This window comes from Zootoca vivipara, chromosome 3 (genome assembly GCF_965207765.1).
Source record: "Zootoca vivipara chromosome 3, rZooViv2.hap1.1, whole genome shotgun sequence".
Lineage (NCBI taxonomy): Eukaryota > Metazoa > Chordata > Lepidosauria > Squamata > Lacertidae > Zootoca > Zootoca vivipara.
This window is the reverse complement of record NC_142586.1, coordinates 61,611,617-61,636,286: the sequence shown is the minus strand read 5'-3', so window position 1 is coordinate 61,636,286 and position 24,670 is coordinate 61,611,617. Positions and strand designations below refer to the sequence as shown.

Below are 24,670 nucleotides of genomic sequence, written 5' to 3'. Positions count from 1 at the left end.
AGGGTGTTTGTGTGTCCTTAATCTTTACTTATTGTTTGCTATCTTGGAGGTCTCTTATTAAGCAGAAAGATGGTTGAAGTGGATCCCACATGTGGAAGGAATAATATTTTTAGACAGGGCTCAATTCCAACTTCATTTCCCTGCAAATAGTGCTTAACTTCAGTCCTGGGGACCAAATACAGCTCTCCAAGTCTCATTGTGTGGCTCTTTAAGGTCTCTCCACACACACAATTACATTCTGGCCACACCCCTTGAGTGTTTTTACCTAGCTGGTATGCATATCTTTGAGTTGCAGTAGTGCCTTTTGCTTGCCTTGGAAGGAGGATAGAAAGAGGTGTGGGAGTGTGTGTACTGCACAAAGTTAAAATTTGCATGCATTGCTCCACCTACTTTTGCATTTGGCCCCATCATCACTCTCATGTCATTCCCCCACCCCAAAGTGATTGTGGTCCTTGAACTAAAAAAGGTTCTCCACCCCTGACCTAACCAAACCAACATATTGGAGGCTAGAGACTTGCATACCATCGCAGAATACTGTGGTAGCATATGAACCTACCCTGAAAATTCTTAACATTGGTTCCACGGAACTGGGGTTTGTTAGGAAAGTGGAGATGAATCATCGTTTAGCCATGCCCTTTCTCTAGAAACAGTGTTAGCAGGGATTATTGGGAATGCCCAAAGATCAAGAGCAGGGTCCCAGAACAGACATAATTGAGGTGTGTGCTGTGTTTATCAGCCATATGAGTTTGTTTGTTTTTGTATGGAGCTGTTAGGCTTAGGAATCTTGGTTACTCTTATGTTAACCACCCCTGTAGAATAGATTCTGGTGATTGATCTACTTTTTTAAATATACAGATGTTATTTTACTATCTGTATTTAGTATCTTAATATTTTACTAAATATTGCAGATTGTGATTCTTTCCTTGTAAAATGGGCATAAGTTACTTAAGGATGTAATCATACACCTATCTAGGAGTAAGCACCATTGAACTCAATTGCTTCTGAGTTTACACAAAGAATTGTGCTGTAGCGCATGGGTTTTCTGTGAATAAAACCCTGGATTATAAATCCATTTGGCAGATCCCATGCCACCCCATGTCACTTAATCTTTCCAAAGCAGACTTTGGGGATGTATTCTGAGTTGTTTTATGATTATTGCCCTTGATTTAGTGCTAGTCCTCCCTGAGGCTCAGTGGCTTGGCAGTTTCCCTTTGGTTGCTAGAGCTAAAGCTTGTGCATGGATGGCATGCAAACATGGATGCCTCGCTTTATTTGGGTGATGGATGTAGCTATCTTTAAGCTGCTTTAGACTTTACAGATTTTAAGATCATGTTTATTTCTGTTTAAGCATCTTTTTCTAACATAGTTACACATAAGGCAAAGAATATCTAGCTGAAACATAGTACAAATAAGCAATACATGTGTGTGTTTGTCTAAGCTGCTGGTTCAGTCACAACAAGAGTTTCAACCGTTTCAAGGAGCTGGACTTGGCCTGCAAAGCATCCGTTGGTACAACCAGCCTTTTTCTTCCTTTTTTGGTTGCCTGGAACATAAAAGTTGTTTACGAGAATGGTCATGTACTATAAATGTAGGCTTGAAAAAAGATCCCACGCTGGGAGAAAAAGGAAGCCAAGGAAATTACTTGCTTGCTCCCAACCCCCCTCGTTTGCTCAGTCTGACAAAGATTGTGTCTGGTCAATGACATTAGGGCAGATGAGTCACAATCTATAAATTGGCTGCAATGAAAAGTGTGTTTAGAACTAACATTGTAGGAAAGCCAAGCCACTTTTGAGAAGTTATTCACTCAGCAACACTATTTTGGGAATTTCTGTCCTTTTAAAAGCTGACCGAGCTTCAGTATGGTGAAAAATGCCAACTGGCTACTCGCGTTGGGCTAGGCGCATGGAAAATGTTACTGTTTATCACACCTATAATACTCATTTGCACTGCTTCACAAGTTCCGCAGCCCCATGAAACAGGAACCCGCAGTTTGAATGAGAAATTGAGTTAAATATAATAATTTACTTGCCTGCTGCTTCCCAAATTAAACCATGGGTAATTAACCATGGTAATTGCATTTGTTTCTCATTAAAACAAGAAATCCCATTGTTGAAGTGGTGACTTAACAAAACCTATCTCTGAAAATGAAGGTACCATGTTTGACAGCACCACAGCACCAACAGTTTGAATTGTGCTCAGAAATGTACCAGGAGCCAGCATAGATCTTTAGGACTGGTATTATATGGTCCTAGTGGCTGCTCCCAGTCACCAGTCTAGCTGCCATATTCTGGCTTAGTTGTAGTTTCCGAGTCACTTTCAAAGATAGTCCCACATAGTGTGCATTACAGTAGTCCAAGCAGGAGATAACCTGAGCATGCACCACTCTGGCATGACAGTGTGCAGGCAGGTAGGGTCTCAGCCTGTGTAACAGGTAGAGTTGGTTGACAGCTGCCCTGGACACAGAATTAACCTGTGCCTCCTTGGGCAGCTGGGAATCCAAAATGACCCCCAGGTTGCACACCTGGTCCACATGAACCAGAAATGGCTTCTTCATGCATGATTTGTTGAGGATTTGGAATAAATTGTTGTGGGTCACAATTTTGTCCACTGCTGTAAGATGGAAACACCACTGATTTCTGTTCAGTCTTTCATTGGGACCATACTTCAGACAAGTGACAATCTAAGTAAGTTATTTTTATCCTGCTTGAATAATAATATAAGCCAGTTTTAAAATGTTTTAGGCTGCAATCCAGAACCCTGACTGGATTATTCCTGGTAATTTCTCACTTGGGAATGGGGAGATAGTGTGGTTTTCGTACATTATGGGTTTTGTACTGTTCTTGTTTTTACTTTTGTGTATTTTATTTACTGTAACATGCCTTGCATCTTTCCCCCTTATTTTTCAAAAAGGGTGCCTAAGAAATCTAATAAACCTAAACATATGTGTTCACATTAAAGTGTCAGGCAGACTGTTGACTGTGAAGATGCCTCATCTTTCCCATCAGTCAATATAATCAAGAAGGAGGTGGCTTATATTATAAACCACTAATGGATACAGGTTGAATGCTAGCTCTTTTGTTTGGAGCATCCAAAACATCATATTTAGTTTGGTCCATTGCTGAGTTTAAATTATATAGTACACCGAAGAAAGGAGAGGGTTTGAACGTTTGAAGATTTACATTCCTTAGAGTTCTATAATGAAAGTGGTTCCAGAGTTCAGTTTGGAACCATTGCTCCTGGGAATAGCCTTTCTGTTACTAACTTTGTAACCTAGTTACTGTGATTGTAATGTCTGGAGTTGCCATTCCTGGCTAAGTTAACTGAGGGATTCCTCCTGCTGACAAAAGGAGGAAGTTTGCCTAGATTAAAACCCAAACAAGGCTTTTAATTCTTCCTTTCCCCAGTTGAATTAAGAGTTTGTTGTGCCTGCAAGTAAAAACTATGGTCAGAGAAAGCTATTCATTTGCCGTCTTTGAGTACCAATGAGATGCAGGGAGTGCAAGAAATTGTTAACTGCACATGTTTAGTCTTGGACCCAATACTAGCAGTAAAGGGGCCAACTATCAATGTGACATTAAATACAAATACATTAAATACACAATCTCACAAGCCCCCTGCCACCATGATCTCACCATGATTCCCCACCTTCCAGTGCTGCTATTTGCGTTGGGAGGAATGTTCCCACTGAATTAGTCCAAAATTTGATCAACTAATGGTAGCGAATTTTCTTTCTAAACATTCTTTTTTTGCTTTAAACCCTAATCTTCATGTTTACTCAGAAGTAAGTGCCACTGAGGTCAAGGGAGCTTAGTCCAAAATAAGTGTTTATGGAATTGCAACCTTTATTGCTATTCCTACAGCATTCAGCGCTAAAGCATTACACATAACTATATACTAAATGAAATTATTATTGTACTATTTGCCCTTGAATGGTCCAACTGACATTGATTTTTTTAAAAAAACATTCTATTTTGCACTAATGGTAGGTTTTTTTCTCTTTTGAACAGCTGGTCACCTCCTTTCCAAACACTAGATTGCAAGCATCTTCTGAAAACTCAGATTCAAAAGCAGTTTGATTTGTAGAATTGGGTGTGAGAATTTAGGGGCTCTCGGAACTTGTTTCACCGTCATTTGGATCCTGAATGATATTTTGGCATCATTCTCTACTGATAATCTTCTAAAATCCTCTTACCTCATAATACTGCTGTGGATGAACACCTGCCCTCTAAAACTCATTAACACAAAACTCCAACAGTTGTTAGATCCAATCCAATTCCATGGGCTGCAACAGACAATTCAAAAAGCGGCTTAGCAACTCTTGACAATCCATCATTATATTGGGCCCGATAAATCTTTAGGTTTATTTCCCTCGTCTTCTACAGGCAGCTATAGCCGCGTATTTCCCGCTGAAATTCTTCCCATAGAAATGGTTGGGGTCATTGCCTGAAAATAACAGAAGACAGTGACTTGAGAGAAGTACACATTCTTGCAAGTTAATAGCATCATTTTGAAAGTGTTGCTGCTTTTTTCCTCTGAGAAAACTCTTGCCTCTTTTAGGAACACATTTATTTATTTACATTGCCCATCGATAAAATTAGGACATTATTTCCAATTCATGCTTTGTCTTCTGTGGGGATGGTGTTAGTGTCTTCTATTATTTTGCGCCTTTATTTCCAAGAAACAACAACCTAAATGAATGAATAAACAAATAAATAAGGAGCTGTAAATCATTTACTGCCCTTTTACAGAGCAGAATGGAAGCATATAAAACACCCAGAGGGAGAATCCCAAAGGGAGTTGAGGGAGGTCCTTCTCCTCCCAGATAAAGGACGTGCTAAGCGGCTGCTATAGTAAAGACAAAAATGTGAGGTGGGGAGGAAGGGTTTTCTTCTTGGGGAGAATTCAGCTCTAAAATAGGTGGTGACTTTGGCGTGAGTAATCATGGTCTCCAGTGGCTATCTCTGTGGAATCCTATTGTTGGACCCAGAACACCCTTGCGCCTTCAGGCAGGAGTTTAGAAAGGGAGGTGGGAAACACCACAGGGTAAAAGCTGTGAGGAACCATTTATACCACACCCTCATCCAAACCCTCATCCAAGACACAAAGTTGAAAGGGCAGGAAGTATCCGTTCAAGTTCCTGGCTGGTGCTCTTTGAGGAAACTTCGGTTGTGATGGCACCTTGCAATATGCCCTTCTCTGCCCTCCTGGCAGCTTCTCTGCTGATGTCTTCAAGCGGGACCAAGACTGGGGAGGGTGAGTTCTCTTGGGAGGAATCTACTTTGAAACAATGGCTAGAACTTCTGCAATAATATTGCTCCACTTCTAAATTTAGCTTTGTCTTATAAATACAGTTTAAATGTGTTTGTCATAATGTAGCTTTGAAAACATCGCTTGCGGCACACTTTGATGTTTCTATGCATTGTGGCAAAGATTCAGTATAGATACCTTAACAGTTTTTTTTTAAAAAAAATACAAAGTCACCTTTTCTATTGAATCAATGTTAGTACTGTAATAAGAATTGGCCTGGACTTGCACACCACCTTTGTGATAGTTACAGTAGATTTTAGAATAAATAATACACTGTTAAAGTACCTGGTTGGAAATTCCTGAAACTTCTTGCCTCAATGGGTATCACTTGTTAAAATACGTTCTTTAAAAGGTTAATATAAATTTGCTGGTTATAATAAACTACCATGTAAGGCTTGTGATTTTAGGTTACTACAGATGTCCCCAGTTTTAATAAACTGAGAGAGATAGTATCTGGGTGACTTTTTAAAATCCAATTTTCCTGGTCTAAGGAATGCAAGCTTTCTTGAGGAGCAAGCATGAACCCTAAGAAACACAAACGCCAGCCCTCTTTCATTGTAGGCTGGGGGAGCCCACAATGGGGAAAGAGTGAGGGAGAAAAGGGTGGGAAGAGGGGCACAAATAAAAATGGAGGGAGGAAAGCGGGAGAGAAAATCCTCTGCAAGTGATTGGCTCAGACTTGTGGCAAGGGAGAAAATGAGATGGAGGGATTAGGGTGAAAACAAACACACAACACTCTCTAATGCTGCATACTTTCCACCACTGGCTTTGGTGCCACTCAGCATCACAAAGATGACCTCTGTGGGAATGTGACCGTGACAGAGAAAAAATGATTCTCTAGTCTTGCATTCAAGGAGAGGACCCTTATGTCATTAACATTTATGAAAGTTTAGAAGAGGGAACACAAGTTGGTCTTTTTTGAAAAAAAGGGAAAAATTGATTCCTCCTGGAAAGTTATGAAGCAAATTCCGCAGGCACCCTTCTAAGCAATTTATGTGAGATGAGCCAGCCTCGCTGCTCCCATCTTTCAGTGTTTTAGACAATAAGTGAAGTCAGAGAGGTTATTAAGGAGTTTGAACGCCAGGTGATAGAAATCCCTGGGTCCTTAGGATCCACTCTTTTCACTTTGTCCTTAATGCACTTTTCCTACTTCTGTCTCATTTTGTACTCCTTGAAATTTCTATAGCTTGCCCTTCCTTTTTTGCCTAGAAACTAGAGATGCACATTTCTAGAGTAATTTTAGTACTCTAGAAGTTATTTTCTGCAAATCCTACCACACAATAAGTGCAGGTGGATGCTATAGAATCCCACCCACTTCAAAATAACAAATGGGAAAACTTTGCAAAGCTTGGGCACATTTAAAGCTAAAGACCAGACATGCATCAAGAATTCACTATTGCAGCTGAATTTTATACATGTCTACTGATGAGTCTTTGCTGTTTAAAAGGGTTTCTTCCCACCCAGGTAAGAAAGTACAGGGTCACAGTGTAGGTTTAGGGTTGGCATTGGGGGAAAGCAGGGTTCTTGTGCCTTTAAGAGCTGGATGGCAGCTAAAAATTCAACAGGTTAAGCATTTTCTAGTATGGACATACAACTGGACATACAATTCACCTGCTGACATTCTGTCTGTCAGACATTTTGTTATGTGTGTGGCAGAATATATATTTTTTGACCCTGCAATCCACCTGCAAAAGAGGTTACAAATTTGCATATGACACAAAGCATCTGTAAATGTTATGCAAATCTCTCTCCTCTTTTGCAAGTGGGACAGGGGGCCTAAACTACACACAGTGGACCGGGTACAGAAAATTCTGTTGGAACCCCTGTGCTTCAACGGTGAAAGAGGCTACATCTATTGACACCCATGCTATCACACAACTGTTAAAGGTACATGAATCCTAAAATGAATTGTGCCTAGTCACTTTTCATCAGTACAGCATAGTCATGCTCATAATTATTCTGCGCGTGGTGTTGTTCAGGATTTTTGCTGGCACTCTCCTCCCTTCCCGTAAATTAACTGCTTCTTCTTGGGAGCTTTACAGACAGATTGGCAGCTGCAAAGCTCGAGCTGCTTTCAACAAAACTCTGGGAACATGAAAACAGGAGTAATTCTGAGCCCATCATTTTACATGTGGACAAGTAGGGCAAATTCTTGAAAGCTGGCCCACCAGCCTTTGGGCATAAGTCCTCCAGATAAAGTTTGATAGTGAGTAAAGAGACACAACAATATTTCCACTGATCCTTGGATAAACAACAACATTTTTTTTAATTCATAGGACTTCTTTATTACTGATTTTGGAATAACACAGGTAGCACTCCATTTTAAAAACCTACAGTTTCTGCTGAATTCATAAAATAGCCCACTCTGTTCTACATTTTACTTAAAAAACCACTATAAATGTTTTAGAAATATTTTTATTAGAATATTTTCATAGAATAGTTATCATTTAATCAGAGTTTCCATATGCTTGTTCCATTTGTTCAACTTTTTATTTTGCATTATACATCTAAGACTGAAACCCTTTCTATGTCCAGGGCAGCTGTCTACCAGCTCCATCTGGTATGCAGGCTGAGACCCTACCTGCATGCAGACTGTCTCACCAGAGTGGTGCGTGCTCTAGTTATCTCCCACTTGGACTACTGCAAAGCACTCTGAGTGGGGCTGCCTTTGAAGGTGACTCAGAAACTACAACTAATCCAGAATGCGGCAGCTAGACCGGTGACTGGGAGTGGCCGCCGAGACCATATAACACCAGTCCTAAAGGATCTTCACTGGCTCCCACTATGTTTCCGAGCACAATTCAAAGTGTTGGTGGTGACCTTTAAAGCCCTAAACGGCCTCAGCCCAGACACTAAAATCCTTCTCCGAGGGTCTTCTGCTGGTTCCCTCACTGCGAAAAGTGAAGTTACATCCTCTCTTCAGATGTCAAGGAGATAAACAATTACACAACTTTTAGAAGACATCTAAAGGCAGCCCTGTATCAGGAGTTTTTTTTTATGCTTGATGTTTTTATTATGTTTTTAGATATGCTTTAAGCTGCTGAGAGTGGCTGGGGAAACCCAGCCAGATTGGCGGGGTATAAATAAAAAAAATTAGTAGTAGTAGCAGCAGCAGCAGCATTATATTGTAAACGACTCTGTAAAAAAAAATAGTAGTAGCAGCAGCAGTAGTAGCAGCAGCAGCATTATATTGTAAACGACTCTGTAGGCCACTTACTAATTCATGGATAGATCAGTTCAGTGTTCAGTGTTCTTCCATTGTAACATCAGTTCTAGACTACAGCTCAAATTTATTTTCAGGATTCCAAAAACAAACAAACAAACAAACAAAACCTGAGACACTAATAATAGTCTAGTCTAATCTTTGAGGCCTCATTTGCTAACCTCATCTTCCAGTTGATAGAAATATGACAATCTAGATTAGTCATTCATTTCTGAAAACAATTCTGTGCTAAGATTAGGCTTTTAATACATACTGATCAACCACTGAAAGCAATGTGCTAATTCATCTTCCATTTTAGCCACCCAAAGGCTAACAATTATTTCCTGAATGTAAATTATATTTCTTTCAAGCCAATAACCTCTGTGACATTTCAGCAGACCATTAGTAAGTAAGGACCTTCAATGGAACCTGCTCTGTGATGCTTCAAGAAGCGCAAGAATCAATCAGCCAAAAGCTCTGTTAACATTATTTGGGTCTGACAAAGATACAATTTCTCAAAGGCCAAAGCTAATTGGTGTTCTGAAGATACTTCCATTGCATCCAAAAACTAATGTGTTTTATGAAAAGCCCTGCAGCTGATTTGACCTGGAATACAAAAACTACTGCCAAGTGAGTTTGGGGGTAGGAAAGGGGTGGTAAGACTGACTGGCAGCTCTGGCAGGCTGTCCTACAATATAAGCCAGGCTCAAATGCAGAAGGATCCAAGTCTGGGGAGACTCCAGTTTGCCTCCATCACAAGCAGGAATATGATTTCCCATCATAGACACATAGCTGCCAAGTTTTCCCTTTTCTCGTGAGGAAGCCTATTAAGCATAAGGGAAAATCCCTTTAAAAAGGGATAACTTGGCAGCTATGCATAGACATCAAAACCTATTGAACTGCTCCTGCAAATGGAATAGCTTTCACCCACAATATTCCTGTATCTTATAGCAAGGCAAGAATTCTGACCTCACATCTGCCAAAAAAACAAGCTTAGATAAGCAGCAACAACTGGTATCCTCAGTGAGGAAACAGGCACTGTAGCTGTTCCACAGCTGGGACAATCTGGTCTAATCCTAGATACCATTAAACTAGTTTAGCATTTCAGCTACACTGAAGAATACACAATAAAACTGAAGACACGAGGAGAATTCTTTATTGCAGTGGGTCATAAGACTGGGCTATACAGAAGTGTTCGCTTTCCCAGAATTGGACATGGCTGTCAATGTTTGCAACTGGGTAACAAGGCCTCACATTACAAGTTGGGCTATGCTAAGAAACCTGTACACTGCTAGGGAAAAACTGGCCACGCACACGTGAGTTCTGAACTGCAGCCATTGCATCTGATTTGGGCTTTAACTTTGGTAAGAATTCCAAGTGTTCCGGGAAGCTGCAGAAGTCACTGATATTCACTAGCCTGTATTCTAGAATGTATCCCAAGAATAATATTTCCTTTTGAATTTCACCTTTGCTTTTCAGCAATCAAGATTCAAACTCTGTACATACACACATGCAGATTTTACACCCACACACCCACACCAGAAAGTCGGGACTGTTCTTCCCCTTTCTTCCCCTTTAACAAGCAGTGTTTTTATATACAGGCACAGAAATCAACGAGACCATCATATGTACTAAGGACCTGATTGAAGTAGAAATTCCGAGTACATTCTTCCTGTCAAAGAACCCTCCAATATTAGTAAGTACTGTGATTTTATAATTTTAATTTTTAAAAATCCATTCAGTTACTTTAACATGAGGTAATCCCCTTTATTTTGGATGTGTGCGTGCAAATGCATATTTAGCAACCACTGCATGCATGCATGCACGCGCGCGCGCACGCACACACACACACACGGGAGGGATCCTGAAGTTTGTAGAATTGCAAACAAAAAAATTGGGGGGGACGGACCCAACAAGGAGGGTGGGACCCAAAGGCAGCCCAAGGAGGACTGAGTTGCCATGAATGGTGACTGTTGTGTGTGGTGGTGAGGAGTGAGAATGAAAGGGCATGGTTGGCCCCCTGAACAGGAATACCCCCACAGTGCAACATTTTGTTGTAGATCTCCTTTGGGGTTTTTTCCCCCCTGAATGCTTCCCTTTTTCCTATTACAATTCAATAACCCAGAGGAGCTCAAAAAGAGTTGTGGCTAATAGCTCGTTTCATTGCCTCTAGTTTCTAGAACTGTAGCATAAGGGAACATTATTTATCCAGATCTTATCAGCCAGACGATGATAAAATGTGAGCTGGTATATTGCAGACTACGCGACGTCAAATATTAGGAAAATGCCAGGCCTTCAACCATGAAATACTTTAGCTGTGCTCAGAAAATTCAGGGGAAGTGGCTTTTGAAAGAGGGGTAGATTTTTCTCTCACTCTGCCACGTTCTCTGTGTCCAGCTCCTAATGGGATCATAGGCTACATCACATGAATGGATTTTTATTCCCCCCAAAATGGTTACTATCACATGATAGAATGTACCTGTTGATCGAAGGCAGGTTGGCACTTAGTAAGATTGTATCTTGATGACTGTGAGTCCCAGAAGGCAAAGGAAGCATTTTTCATCCTGGAGAGTAGTGACTAGTGGGGTGCCACAGGGTTCTGTCTTGGGCCCAGTCTTGTTCAACATCTTTATCAATGACTTGGATGATGGGCTTGAGGGAATCCTGAGCAAGTTTGCAGATGACACCAAGTTGGGAGGGGTGGCTAACACCCCAGAGGACAGGATCACACTTCAGAATGACCTTAACAGATTAGACAACTGGGCCAAAGCAAACAAGATGAATTTTAACAAGGAGAAAGGTAAAGTACTACACTTGGGCAAAAAAAATGAAAGGCACAAATACAGGATGGGAGACACCTGGCTTGAGAGCAGTACATGTGAAAAGGATCTAGGAGTTTTGGTTGACCACAAACTTGACATGAGTCAACAGTGTGATGCAGCAGCTAAAAAAGCCAATGCAATTCTGGGCTGCATCAATAGGAGTATAGCATCTAGATCAAGGGAAGTAATAGTACCACTGTATTCTGCTCTGGTCAGACCTCACCTGGAGTATTGTGTCCAGTTCTGGGCACCACAGTTCAAGAAGGATACTGACAAGCTGGAACGTGTCCAGAAGAGGGCAACCAAAATGGTCAAAGGCCTGGAAACGATGCCTTATGAGGAACGGCTTAGGGAGCTGGGTATGTTTAGCCTGGAGAAGAGAAGGTTAAGGGGTGATATGATAACCATGTTCAAATATATAAAAGGATGTCATATAAAGGAGGGAGAAAGGTTGTTTTCTGCTGCTCCAGAGAAGCGGACACGGAGCAACGGATTCAAACTACAAGAAAGAAAATTCCACCTAAACATTAGGAAGAACTTCCTGACAGTAAGAGCTGTTCGGCAGTGGAATTTGCTGCCAAGGAGTGTGGTGGAGTCTCCTTCTTTGGAGGTCTTTAAGCAGAGGCTTGACAGCCATCTGTCAGGAATGCTTTGATGGTGTTTCCTGCTTGGCAGGGGGTTGGACTGGATGGCCCTTGTGGTCTCTTCCAACTCTATGATTCTATGATTCTATGATTCTATGATTCATGCAATAATGCCATGCTTCCAGGTGAAATGACCAGGTGATAGAACCAAGGATATGCTGATTAGCTAGTGCAACTGTAAACATAATCTAAAATTGTGTTGAGAATTATATTGTAAAATTAAAAGCAAAAAGAAAGTTTTTTCCTTTGCAGGTCTCTGATTTACACCTTAATGACCCAGCATGTCATGGTACTCAAGTAGGAAACCTCTACATATTCAGCATTAAGACCAACTTCACAGACTGTGGAACACGAATGGTAATATGCAAAAGATGTTGCTGTGGTCTTATGACTTTTTACATGCCTTCTCTGTACACTGCATTTATCCTCTTGTATCCTGCTTATTTAGTATACGAAAGAACAACTTTTGAAAAATGACAGAATCTCACACACATTGAATTCTATATGGAACTAAACAATCATCTGCTTTGTCTCTATTCATAATGCAAACCACAGAAACATAATTCCTGCCTTTTAGAAACTGATTGAGAATAGCAAAAGCACCAAGAACCCGATTAACATGTGAATCATACAGGGGGGCATAGATTTATATGCAGCTTACTTGATTGTGTTTGTGTGTGTGTGTGTGGGGTGTTGCTTTTTATTTAATCCGTTTCTTACATGTCCTTCATGATAAGGTCCCAGGGCAGGTTACAGCAATTTAAAAATACAATATTAAAAGCAGTTCAAAAGTTCCATGATACTATTGGATTTTATTATTTTGAAGCAAAACCCATTGTTCAAACATTGGTCACCTTTACACTATACATTAAAAGACATGACTTCCCACAAATAACCCTGGGAACTGTAGTTTGCTAAGGGTGCTGGAAAGTGTAGCTCTGTAAGGGTCCCAAGATTCTTTGGGTGAAGCCATGTTTTAAATGTGCCTTAAATATATTATGTGGATGTGGCCATTCTAGGGTGGCAGAAACGTATACCAATACTCAAAAAACCCCAAGTGCATTTGTGACTTATCACAGTATTTCACTACACATCTGGGTTTAAGGACAGAAGCAGTCTGTAGAGGTCTCTAGTGCCTCTCCCCTCTCCCTGCCCAGAAAGAATACTGTATGCTATTACTTGTGTGATCCTTAATCTCTTTCTTTGAACTGGCAGAGCAGAATGGCTAAGAACTGACCTGGGTCTGGGGCTCTGCTATGCTCAATGGACCTTTGGTAAGGCATCACTGAGGATCTTCCTTCCTTACTGGGTGCTCTAGTTCAGGCATAGGCAAACTTGCCCCTCCAGATGTTTGGGGACTACAATTCCCATCATCCCTGACCACTGGTCCTGATAGCTTGGGATCAAAGGAGTTGTAGTCCCAAAACACCTGGAGGGCCTTGTTTGCCTATGCCTTCTCTAGTTGGTTAAGGAGCAAAGCTTCCAAGTCAGGAAGCACAGCTTCAGAGCAACCTTCAGTTCCCTTTGCTACTACATTATTATTTTCCTATCAACTTACGTTTTGGGACTTACTGGGATATTTTTGTGTTTTACTAACTTGCAGGATTCTGATGGCACACATATTATGTTCATCAACACCATACAGAACAACCTCTCTGATATAATCACAAGAACTTTTATCAATATCACATTTGCCTGCCGATATCCTATTAATTATATGGTACAGCAACCTAATGGAGAAAATAAAATCAGTGTTGATATCAGGTAAGCCTGTTGCCCTTATTGTTTTCTGTATACCAACATTGTGCCTGGATTAGAAATAGTCACATCTGTAAATTTTGGTTTCTCATTTTTCCAGTTCAGTTATCACCATTTCCAAATTAGTCTGTGATTTTTTTTTAAAAAAAACCACATGCACACATTTTGGTACAGCATTTCCCCCGATATATCCATTTTTGCAAGCAATGTTCCCTAACATGATACATTTTTGAATTTTTTCCCCACAAACGCAAGTATTTTTGTGTGCACTTTTCCATATTATGCAGTATTTTGGCATGCTTTTCTGATTGCATAACTGCACTGTAATGTTTGCAGAAATGTGCCTTTGGGTTCACATATTGGTTTGGGAAGTGCAAATTACATATGTTCACACTAAAATGCAAAATGAACTCCTATCGTCCTCCATCCCAAATCTGGATTAAAGTCACTTGAGAAGTATGCAGACAATATTGGATTAATCACTGCACTAAGTAAGCTGCATAAATGGTGTGCTCTGTTGAAGTTCCTTGAGGAGTGGGAATCTGTTGCTTAGAGCTCTTACCCTGTTTTCCATAGCATAACTTCTGTGCATGAAAGGCAGGCATGCATCTCGTTAGGACAAGCTTAGCATCGTTTCACCATACTTGGGAAACTTTCACCAGCTGAAAGTTTATGCCTGTCATGCAGCTGGTCCAAGTCATAGGAGCTTGCCAGAAAAAAGTTGCAACTTTACTTAAAAGGGTATCATCACCACTGGCCACTAGAGCTGCTCCATTCCCTGCAACCTGATCCTAGTAGACATTTGTGTATAATACTGAAGTACCAGTATTTGTGATGCCAGTGTTGTAATTTCCATAGCTGGCCCAGGCCTCACCATTAGGCTTCCCTAGTAAATCGTGTGTGTGTGTGTGTGTGTGTGTGTGTGTGTGTGTGTGTGTGTGTGTAATGATGACAAATTATCATGGAAATTGTGTCATTTCAGCATCTCCATCATATCTATGTGTCTTTGTTTGTGGCAGGACCATTACACTAAATACAGAAGATGGAAATTTCTCTGTATCCATGATGCTGTACAAAGACCGGCATTTTGAAGACATGTGGACTACCATTCCCTTTCTGACTCTAGAGGACAACATATTTGTCAAAGTGAAAGTGGTACCTGGCGTTATTGAGTCCCTGATTAATCTGAGAGTTGAGGTGTTGGATAGATAGCAAAGGCAACACAGCTTCATCCCACCGGGCACGAGCCAAGATCCATTGGGGGGGGGGGGAGAGCAAAACCAACACGAATCTGAGAACATTTTTGAATGTTACTATTTACTTGTGACTTACTTTATTATCATCCATTTGCAGGTGTAGGGTTGGGAGAGGATAATAAAATACATGTTGTTTTGTTGTTTAGTCGTTTAGTCGTGTCCGACTCTTCGTGACCCCATGGACCATAGCACGCCAGGCACTCCTGTCTTGCACTGCCTCCCGCAGTTTGGTCAAACTCATGTTCGTAGCTTCGAGAACACTGTCCAACCATCTTGTCCTCTGTCGTCCCCTTCTCCTAGTGCCCTCAATCTTTCCCAACATCAGGGTCTTTTCCAAGGATTCTTCTCTTCTCATGAGGTGGCCAAAGTATTGGAGCCTCAGCTTCACGATCTGTCCTTCCAGGGAGCACTCAGGGCTGATTTCCTTAAGAATGGATAGGTTTGATCTTCTAGCAGTCCATGGGACTCTCAAGAGTCTCCTCCAGCACCATAATTCAAAAGCATCAATTCTTCGACGATCAGCCTTCTTTATGGTCCAGCTCTCACTTCCATACATCACTACTGGGAAAACCATAGCTTTAACTATACGGACCTTTGTCGGCAAAGTGATGTCTCTGCTTTTTAAGATGCTGTCTAGGTTTGTCATTGCTTTTCTCCCAAGAAGCAGGCGTCTTTTAATTTCGTGACTGCTGTCACCATCTGCAGTGATCAAGGAGCCCAAGAAAGTAAAATCTCTCACTGCCTCCATTTCTTCCCCTTCTATTTGCCAGGAGGTGATGGGACCAGTGGCCATGATCTTGGTTTTTTTGATGTTGAGCTTCAGACCATATTTTGCGCTCTCCTTTTTTTAAAACAGAGAATAAATTTCCTATCAAATATTCGGTTTCAGACGGATAGGGCCAGTGGGAACAGGGATATCAGGAGCATTAGGGCTGAGAGCTAACAATATCCGAATCAGAGAATCTACATTCACCCGTAGGCCTCAGCCTTACTGTTCATGGATAAATCCTAACCAGGGGCCTGGGGAGGAATGAAGCAGCAGATCTACCCTACTGCTCTAGCACCAGCTAAGGGTGAAGGTAGAATACCCCCCTTCCTCATTTTTTTTTTTTTTTTTGCCATGCCAGGAAATGGTATAGTTCAGGAGCCCGAGATAAGGCCCATCAGGGGACAGGTGAGGAATTGGATCCAGGAGATCTAAAATTGCTGGCACCCACCCCCTACTCCAAAATGTCCTGATTTGGAGCTTACCATTTGCCACTGCTGGTGAGAGAAGCCAGCAGAGACAAACCTATACCCCATCCTAACACTGCTCATCCACCAACCTTGTGGGTGGGGTAGGTACTCTTTGTCTGTGCATGTATTTGGGGGGGGGTGGAATGCAGAAGAGAAAATTGCTTGCAATAATCTTTACCTCTAGGAGAAAGGTGCACTAAAATACTGGTGGATTTTTGCGAGGACAAAAAAAAATATAAATTTTTTTTGCAAACTGATGCAGAACTGATATGCCAAGCTGAACTGAATTCTGGAAAAATACAAAACAGAGAGAACCCAAAATTGACGGCTTTATCCAGCCTAGTGACAGCAGCCTTCTATTTGTACCCAGCATCTAGTTGTCACAGTTCCTTGTTAGCTATCATGGCTGACAGTCATTGTTAGGCTCATCCTCCATGTACCTATCTAGTCCTTTTGAAAGTTACTGACTTAAGAAACAAAGACCCTGTTTATGTTCTGTCTCTGCATTTGGCAGGTCCCAGGCAACTTAATCATCAGGCTTGAAAACTGCTGGTCTACCCCAACGAAGGATGCTGTTCATGCTGTCCAGTATTCTTTTATCAGAGACAGGTTCGTATCCCGCTTTGGTAAAATGAACAACTCATTCTGAAAACATATTGGGCTGAGCTTTCCATTTCCTTTAAAAAAACAAAGCACAATGACCGCTGTGAAGGGGAGGCTGACCAGATCAAGTCAAAGCTGTGCTTTAAGAGCTGAGTGTAGGTTATTATCAGCATCAGAGTCATTGATCTCATTGTTGTTGAGAATACTAGAACACACTCTGAGGGAGACTGTAATGAGAATGTTAGTATTAGCAAAAGGTTGTTTTGGTGAATGGTGCTGAATCTGACCTCTCCCCCTTACTGTTTCCTCTTCTCTTAAGCAAATGAGCCAGAGGCTTATTTTTCACAAATACCCGGTAGCAGGTGCCTTTGCATCCTGTGCGGGCTCAACTCTCTTTATGTAACAAGTAAATACGTGTTTGTCCATATGTGCCTGTACCTCTAAAGCTGTACATGTAAACAGTATAATTTGAGTAAATCAGCCATGAACAATGGCAGAATCCATAGCTTCAATGGTAACCTCAAGTACCTTGGCATAGATGGTTTTTCTGACTTGCGAGGAGAAGAGAAACATTGGTCATACTGAAAATGGGAAAAGATGTCCAATATAGACCTCTTTGATGCAGCTAGAAATGCTCACAGTTGAAAAAGCATTCTGATAGTAGTATACTTTTGAGTCAAGTACTTTGCACCAAGACTGGGTTTCTTCTAGGTAGTCTATTCAAAATGTGTGTATTCATTTTTATTTTGCAGAGATGCCAGCTTTTGATGTAATCATATATTTTTTGTTTTGTTCCTGCATAGCTGCCCACAATTTGTAAAAGATGAAACCCTATCAGTAATAACAAATGGAGAAGGCGAAGAAGCACTCTTCAGGATCCAAATGTTCAAATTTGTTGGCATCTCATACAACCATGTTTTCTTACACTGCACAGTTCAGATTTGTCATGGCACACCAGCTGCTTGCAAACCAGTAAGTTGATTTTTTTTTTTACAGGAAAATTTCACATTCAAAATTTGAATTAAAACTTTGCATTTTGCACTCAAAGTTAAGGCTATTTTTGTTCTGGTGTGTTACTGTAAAAGGGAATGAAAAGAAAATGCTAAAGATGGTATTTCCTTCTAGCAGCTGAACTCTGAATGGAAGCGAGCCTGGCTGGGGAAAAATTATTGGGGAGACTAGTTGTGAGGCAAAAAGAAACACACAAAATGTTTCAGTAGCAGCCCTTGTCTGCACATCGCTATTGAAGCCCCCTCATTGGTTCTTCATATTCAAGTATTTTCTGTTGTGCTGTTCCACTTCAATCCATGTGTTTCTGGAGTGTGTCACACATGAATATTCATCACTTATCACTTCATCATTTTGTGGCAACTTTAAGAAATGAATAAGCTATCAGAGTACAGTACTCTTAATGGGAAAATCATCTTGAGATTAGAGTTAACTGTAGGAATGCTTCAAGAAAAATATGTTAATGTGTGCATTTAACAGATCCTGATTTGTCAAAACTAAGAAACTGAAAGGTTTTTGCAGCTGCCAATGAAGGAGAATCCTTTAAAAAAAGCTGATTATCAGAAGCACTGGAGCTAATTTTTTTGGTTTATCTTCCTCTGTGTTTTCCCCCTCTTGCTACCAGAGCTATCACTACAGATAAAACTATCATTTCATAGCTTTTATTGCAGCCAGCTCATACAGCTACAGGTTATCAAATAATGAGCATGGTTGTATGACTCATCTCTTCTCTTTCCATCAGAGCTGGAATGATCCAATCAATATCCAACATCACCATTTATTAAGGCAGAACTGGAAGCCTTCTGGGTTTGTCTTCCTGACCCAGAGTCTGTGATATGCCAAGGAGATCAGAATGGTTTCTGGGGTTGAGACAAAGAAGAGGTGGTAGAAGAATTCCTGAAAGAATTCCACAACAAGGATTGTTGTGACTTCCTCCCCTTCCTGATTTGGAAGGTTACAATAGACTAGAGCATGCAATTGTCAGGGGGGAGTTTGGGTTTGGGTGGAAAAGGGCTAAGGACTATAGTGTATGTACTGCTTTTACAGATTCCTGAATCACAGCCTTTCAAACACACAATGAAGTGTCATAGGAACATATCTGAAAAAGTACTCAGTCCTAATGGTAGTATAATTAGGTGACCTTTACTGGCAGTCAACTAGAAAACTATCTCTGCAATTAAAGCAGGGCTTTTTAACGGATGCAGTATAATATCCTGTTTCAGAATGACACTGTTCCTTAAAACTGTTTGGATCTGAATCATCAGCTGGTAGGTGACTGAATACAGTGTACACTTTAGTATCCTTGAGAATTATTTTAGAAAATAGATGCTTCTACCTTAGCAGCCATTGTCATCGTTTTGGAAAAAAAAACCTCCAGAGAAGGATTTATTTTCCTAGTGCTATAATGAAAATGTCCCTACACTTAAATACTAAGCAAGGACAAAATGAAATCTGAAGTCAGTGTGACGTTTTGGATTGAGACAGTTATAATATCAGAGGCTAGCACTAGATGGCTTATAAAACAGTTCAGGTCTTATGCAAGCAAGTCACATTCAGTTAAATTTAAGAGTCTACATTGTATTTAGAATGAGAACTTTGCACAGAGTAGTAGTGTAGAGTTCCAAAATAGTGAGTCTTGTGGCTCATAGGGAGTTTTCTGGTTAGTTTACTATGGGATTTATTGCTTGCTTGCTCAGAATAGAGATGCGTAAAAAAAAGGAGACATTACATTTCAAATTCCTACATAACATAAAAGGAAGAAATACTGTTTTGCTATTCTGTCTGGTTTCCATGTTGAGCAGTATCTTCTGCAGTAAACCACCCATGGGTCTGTTCATCCACACACCCATCTCTCTCTCTCTCTCTCTCTCTCTCTCTCTCACACACACACACACACACACAATGCTTAACTTCCTATAGTCATATCCATTGCCATCTTCTTTCTACTTCCCTTTGGGGATGGGCCATAGCCCATAGTTAGAATATATGTCCTGCATGCAAAAGATCCCAGGTTCAATCTCTGGTACCTCAAGTTAGGTAGGACTGGGAAAGACTCCTGCCTAAAACCCTGGAAAGCCACTGTCACTCAGTGTAGGGAGTACAGAGCTAGACGGGCCAATGGTCTTACTTGGTATATATACGTAAGGTTGCTACCTATGTTCCTATTATGGATAGATTGCAAGAGATTGGTGGGTTATGCATCCATATGATTCTAATAGTCTGGCATGGTGTATTAAGCAACTTTATGACTGAACATTCATGCATGTCCTGCATATCACCCTTCAGTACCTGAGTTGGAAAACTTTGGCAATATACTTATGAGTTTGTTAGACACCCTAAATTCCTGGCTCCAGTAGGTGTTAGAATTTAATCAAGCCGCCTGAACCCCTGGATCCAGCAAGGGTTAAAATCTAAGGCAGGCCAGTCTCCTGATGTGGTAATTGGCTGTTGGTTAAACTATTAAGAAAGCAAAAGGAAGGTAATAGTCCGTTAAGAAAGCTATGGAGAAGGGGTCTGTGCCAGAAGGAAAGTGGGCAGGGCCCCTCCTTCAACTCCCAAATAGATAGTGAGAAGACAAAGCCAGAGATTGAAGTAGAGTCTTTAGAGTTGGCTGTGACATGACCTAGGGAGAAAAGTTACAGTCTGTTAAAGGCAGCAAGCTAGAGAGCCATGGCTGATATTGATGACATCCAAGGCTGTGGCTGTGGGAGAAACAAGACCATTTTGGGGTGCTAATGTTGTGGACTCCTCCATCGCAGTCTCAGGTTCTAGATATGTGTAAATAACCTATATAGAGACACCAGTTTTTGCATTGCCTCATGTCCAAAAGGAAACACAGACCCTAGAACATGGAACCCCTGGAATCTTGCAGGTAAGAAAAAGTAAAAGACTCCTGGATGGTTATGTCCAGTCAAAGGCAAATATGGGGTGCAGCGCTCATCTCACTTTAGGCCAAAGGAGCAGGTGTTTGTCCAGACATCTTTCCAGGACATGTGGCCTGCATGACTAAACCGCTTCTGGCACAACGGAACACCATGACGGAAACCAGAGCACTCGGAAATGCTGTTTACTTTCCCACCACAGTGATACCTATTTATCTACTTGCACTGGTGTGCTTCCAAACTGCTAGGTTGGCAGAAGCTGAGACAGAGCAATGGGAGTTCACTCTGTCACACAGATTCGAACCACCAACCTTCCGATCAGCAAGCTCAAGAGGCTCAGTGGTTTAGACCACAGCGCCACCCACTCCCAGAGACCGGGGTGGCATGTAACACCACCTTTCATTCTGATTGGCAAATTAATATTCTAAGTAGACTTTTACCTAACGAAATGGGAATTTACTTGTAATCCTAGGGTTTCTTATTGTGCACTATGGTACTTTGATCATCACTTTAGGCTCACACATATTTACTAGTTTGTGTTTTTTTCTAGAACTGCACAGATGACAGTCTAACCAGAACTAAAAGAGAAGTCCCACCCTTTTCTAGTCACATGGTATCTTATGGCCCTATAAAGCGAAAGGTGGCAGATAATGAAGAGACTAATGTTGGTAAGTGAAAAAATTGCATGCTTTAAAATATAATTCTTCAATAGAGTTACAGAGAATAGTGGCTCTCTTTTGCAGCATACAAATATCCAATGTAGTAGAATAAAGATAATGTATGGAATTCAACATCATGCTTGATTAACATCCTTCCTAAACAAGCATTTCAGCTTACCAGACAGAACAACCCACATTCCCGTCCCCATGCACTGTTCTGGGGGGATGCGGGGAGATGGGGGAAAGCCCTATTGAGTAAGCAGAAGTCTTTGTGCAGGAATTGGAAAAACATCAATTAAGCAACATCAATTTAAAATCCTAAGGTTAATAATATAAGAAGTGGTTCATCCTCCATTCCCAGAAGAATGACTTTAAACACATTGAGAACTCACTTAAGCGACTGGCCAGTAAATGTGTATGTCTGCAGCTTCCATATTCAGCATCTCCAGGGAAGGAGAGCCGGCAAAGACCTCGGCCTGTGATCCTGAAGAGCCATTTCTAGTCACAGTAGACAATACACTGGGCTAGATGGACCCAATGATGAGCACAATGCAACTTCATGCATTTGTAGCAATGTCTCAGATCAGGATATTCCCCTTTTGCTGCCACCTGGTGTAGGTGAAATCCATGTTGCTGCTCTTTTTTAAAGCAGCATGCAAATACAATTCAAAGTTTTATCACGGTTAACATTATTTCACACATTAGATTTGGTGCGAAAGTATTAACTTTTCTGGAAATCGTTCCGCTTTCTTTCAGACAGAGGAAAACTTCTACCAGTAGAAATTTTGATCCTTAGTGGAATTCTGATGGCCGTACTGGTGACAACTGTAATTTTTGGGAACCTTTTTCTTCAGTCACGGAGGACCTACCCTACTATGCAAGCACAACTAACAATGTCCCGTTTTCTCAACTCTGAAGTACCATCATGATTAACTGTTCCCATATATTTACATATTCTATAGAAATCTACTGATATTTATCTAGCTACGAAGATTACCCAAAATAGGTAAATAATAAATGTAAGTGAACCTACAATTTGAGGATCACTTCAGATGTGAACTGTGTTCTCAACTTCTCATGCACAAAAATGCCCTGAAGATTGTGTGTATATATATATATGTGTGTACATTTTGCTGTGTTCATGCATGTTCTGATGGAATGCTTCTCAGTATAATCACTGGGTGAGTGTGCATGACCATGGATGAGTGTGTGCTCATTATACTTGATGAGCTGGATGCTGATTGCATATTTTTTTCCTTCAGAAAAATGCTATCCACGTAAGAATTTTTTCATGCTGCAATAGCCATTCCTCAACCTCTTATGTTAGATACATGTCTCTCAGGAAAAACATTTATTTTCTGAGATTCCCCCCCCCTTATACACTTCAGATATACTTCTTCAGGTATCTGAAGAAGTGTGCATGCGCACGGAAGCTCATACCTATGACAAACTTAGTTGGTCTCTAAGGTGCTACTGGAAGGATTTTTTAAATTTTGTTTTGACTACGTCAGACCAAAACGGCTACCTACCTGTAACCTCCAGTAAGGTAGCCATGCCCTCCTGTAGCAGCAAAAACAAAAAAGAGGTGAAGATTAACTGTTAACATCTTACTGTGACAACTACAGCAGCATGCTTATTACACTCACTCATATAAACCCACTATTTTCTCAAGTCCAAGTTGATGCTACAAAGAATACCTTTATCAATAATTTAGCTAAGCAGGATGCAAGCACAACACAGACGAAATTGTTCTGGATTCTCCTGTCCACAGTTTCCAGGAGAAATGGATCTCTTCAGTAGTAAAAGGGGTATGCCCCTTTGTCCTGAAAAGAGATGGGGGGATGCATACTTTGATCCCAGTTCTGTCTCCACAGCCCTTCTGATGGCAGTGAGCTCCAGCCATCTTTACAACCCATCTTCAAGATGCCAAGGAGAAGGAGACTGGGCTTTATCAGCACAATACATTTCTTTATAGCTACAGCAGTCATTCCATCAGACTCCAGGGGTCTGCTGAAAGACCAGCAATGTTAGGCTCGTCTTGAAATTCTTCTATTCCAGCTGGTCATTACAAGAACTCTGCATTTAAGAAACAGTGCTTGAGTTTTCTTTTTTCTGATGCCCTCTCAAATTATTTTCCTTATGGGATAAAAATGATTTAAATGAATAAATAACCTGACATTGTTGGACTCCAATTACCATCAGCCCCAGCCAGCATGGCCAATTGTCAGATATGGTATCCAGAGGATGACCCTTGTTTTATAGGTTCCCTAATGCAACATATATTCTCACAAGGTGCTGGCAAATGGGTGAAACAGAGTATTACATAATAATAACCGGTACTTTAATATAATAAATATCATAATCCTAAAAGGATACTTTACATCAGGCATCCCCAAACTTCGGCCCTCCAGATGTTTTGGACTACAATTCCCATCTTTCCCAACCACTGGTCCTGTTAGCTAGGGATCATGGGAATTGTAGGCCAAAACATCTGGAGGGCCGCAGTTTGGGGATGCCTGCTTTACATAATCCTAAAAGGATACTTTACATAAAAACCCAGCTGCGCATATTTGCAAATGAAATTTGACATCTTCTGGAGGAAAAGAAAGATCTGATTTATTTGAGGAACATTTGCTCATCTGTAAATAGTAAGTAGAACAAGTAGTAGTAGCAAATCTACAGAAGGAATACAAATGTAGATAGTAGAATAGCAACAGAAAACAATTAGACATTGGAGGCACATGCACTCAAACCATAATAGCTAAATTAGCTAACGCTTCAAAAATTTTGACAATCAGCACACACAAAACATGCACAAATTAGTTGTGTTTCCGAGTAACATGAAGGAATTTGTACTTCTTTCCTTGTGAGACTCTGATCTATATCCAAGCCCAGCAAGGCCAAAAGCCTCTCATGTCCAGGGACATATCTTTGCCAGTTTTGGATATGATTACTGTACTGTATTTCAAAGAAAGGAAATACACCATCAACAAACAAGGTGTAATGATAGTAAGTAGAAATCCAAGTGCCCTGTAAGTGGAGATAAGAGGTCAGAAAAATACCAGCAAAGAATTGAACCCTGTGACAGCAGCCTTCACCCCAGAATCTTTCCAGTAGCAGAATAGTAGTGGAAAATGCAATAAAGCAGAAAATTGCCTCTGTCAGAGTGGCTACAGAGCCAGCCATTGAACTGAGTGAGGCAGTCTCATTTTAGGAGGACAATGAAGAGGTACTGTACCATGGAAATGGTCTTTTATTCTTATATTTTTACTATGTGGCACAACAGGTAGAGA

General features: G+C 40.9%; 1 protein-coding gene and 1 long non-coding RNA gene across 2 annotated transcripts; one reads left to right on the top strand and one right to left on the bottom strand.

Annotated features, from left to right (window-relative positions):
• Positions 1-1,304: 1,304 nt before the first annotated feature.
• Positions 1,305-24,601, bottom strand: LOC148686273 (uncharacterized). The gene is made up of 3 exons (XR_015948986.1): positions 22,907-24,601; positions 4,193-4,443; positions 1,305-1,543 (listed from the first exon to the last, which is right to left on the bottom strand). It is a non-coding gene; the product is annotated as an uncharacterized LOC148686273 (long non-coding RNA).
• Positions 5,049-22,752, top strand: LOC118082034 (pancreatic secretory granule membrane major glycoprotein GP2). Its single transcript, XM_088666247.1, has 9 exons — positions 5,049-5,253; positions 10,111-10,205; positions 12,228-12,332; positions 13,579-13,739; positions 14,753-14,888; positions 16,740-16,834; positions 17,632-17,800; positions 21,269-21,386; positions 22,134-22,752. Exons 1-9 carry the CDS (start codon positions 5,172-5,174, stop codon positions 22,304-22,306), a joined length of 1,134 nt encoding a protein of 377 aa, XP_088522373.1. The 5' UTR covers positions 5,049-5,171; the 3' UTR covers positions 22,307-22,752.
• Positions 24,602-24,670: the final 69 nt, after the last annotated feature.

What these genes read in the sequence shown, in the direction of transcription:
- LOC118082034 (XM_088666247.1), top strand. Translation starts at nt 5,172, where the DNA reads ATGGCACCTTGCAATATGCCCTTCTCTGCCCTCCTGGCAGCTTCTCTG. An exon ending in CGGGACCAAGACTGGGGAGG is followed by an intron (nt 5,254 to 10,110) that starts GTGAGTTCTCTT and finishes TTTTATATACAG; the next exon opens with GCACAGAAATCAACGAGACC. An exon ending in TATTCTTTTATCAGAGACAG is followed by an intron (nt 16,835 to 17,631) that starts GTTCGTATCCCG and finishes GTTCCTGCATAG; the next exon opens with CTGCCCACAATTTGTAAAAG.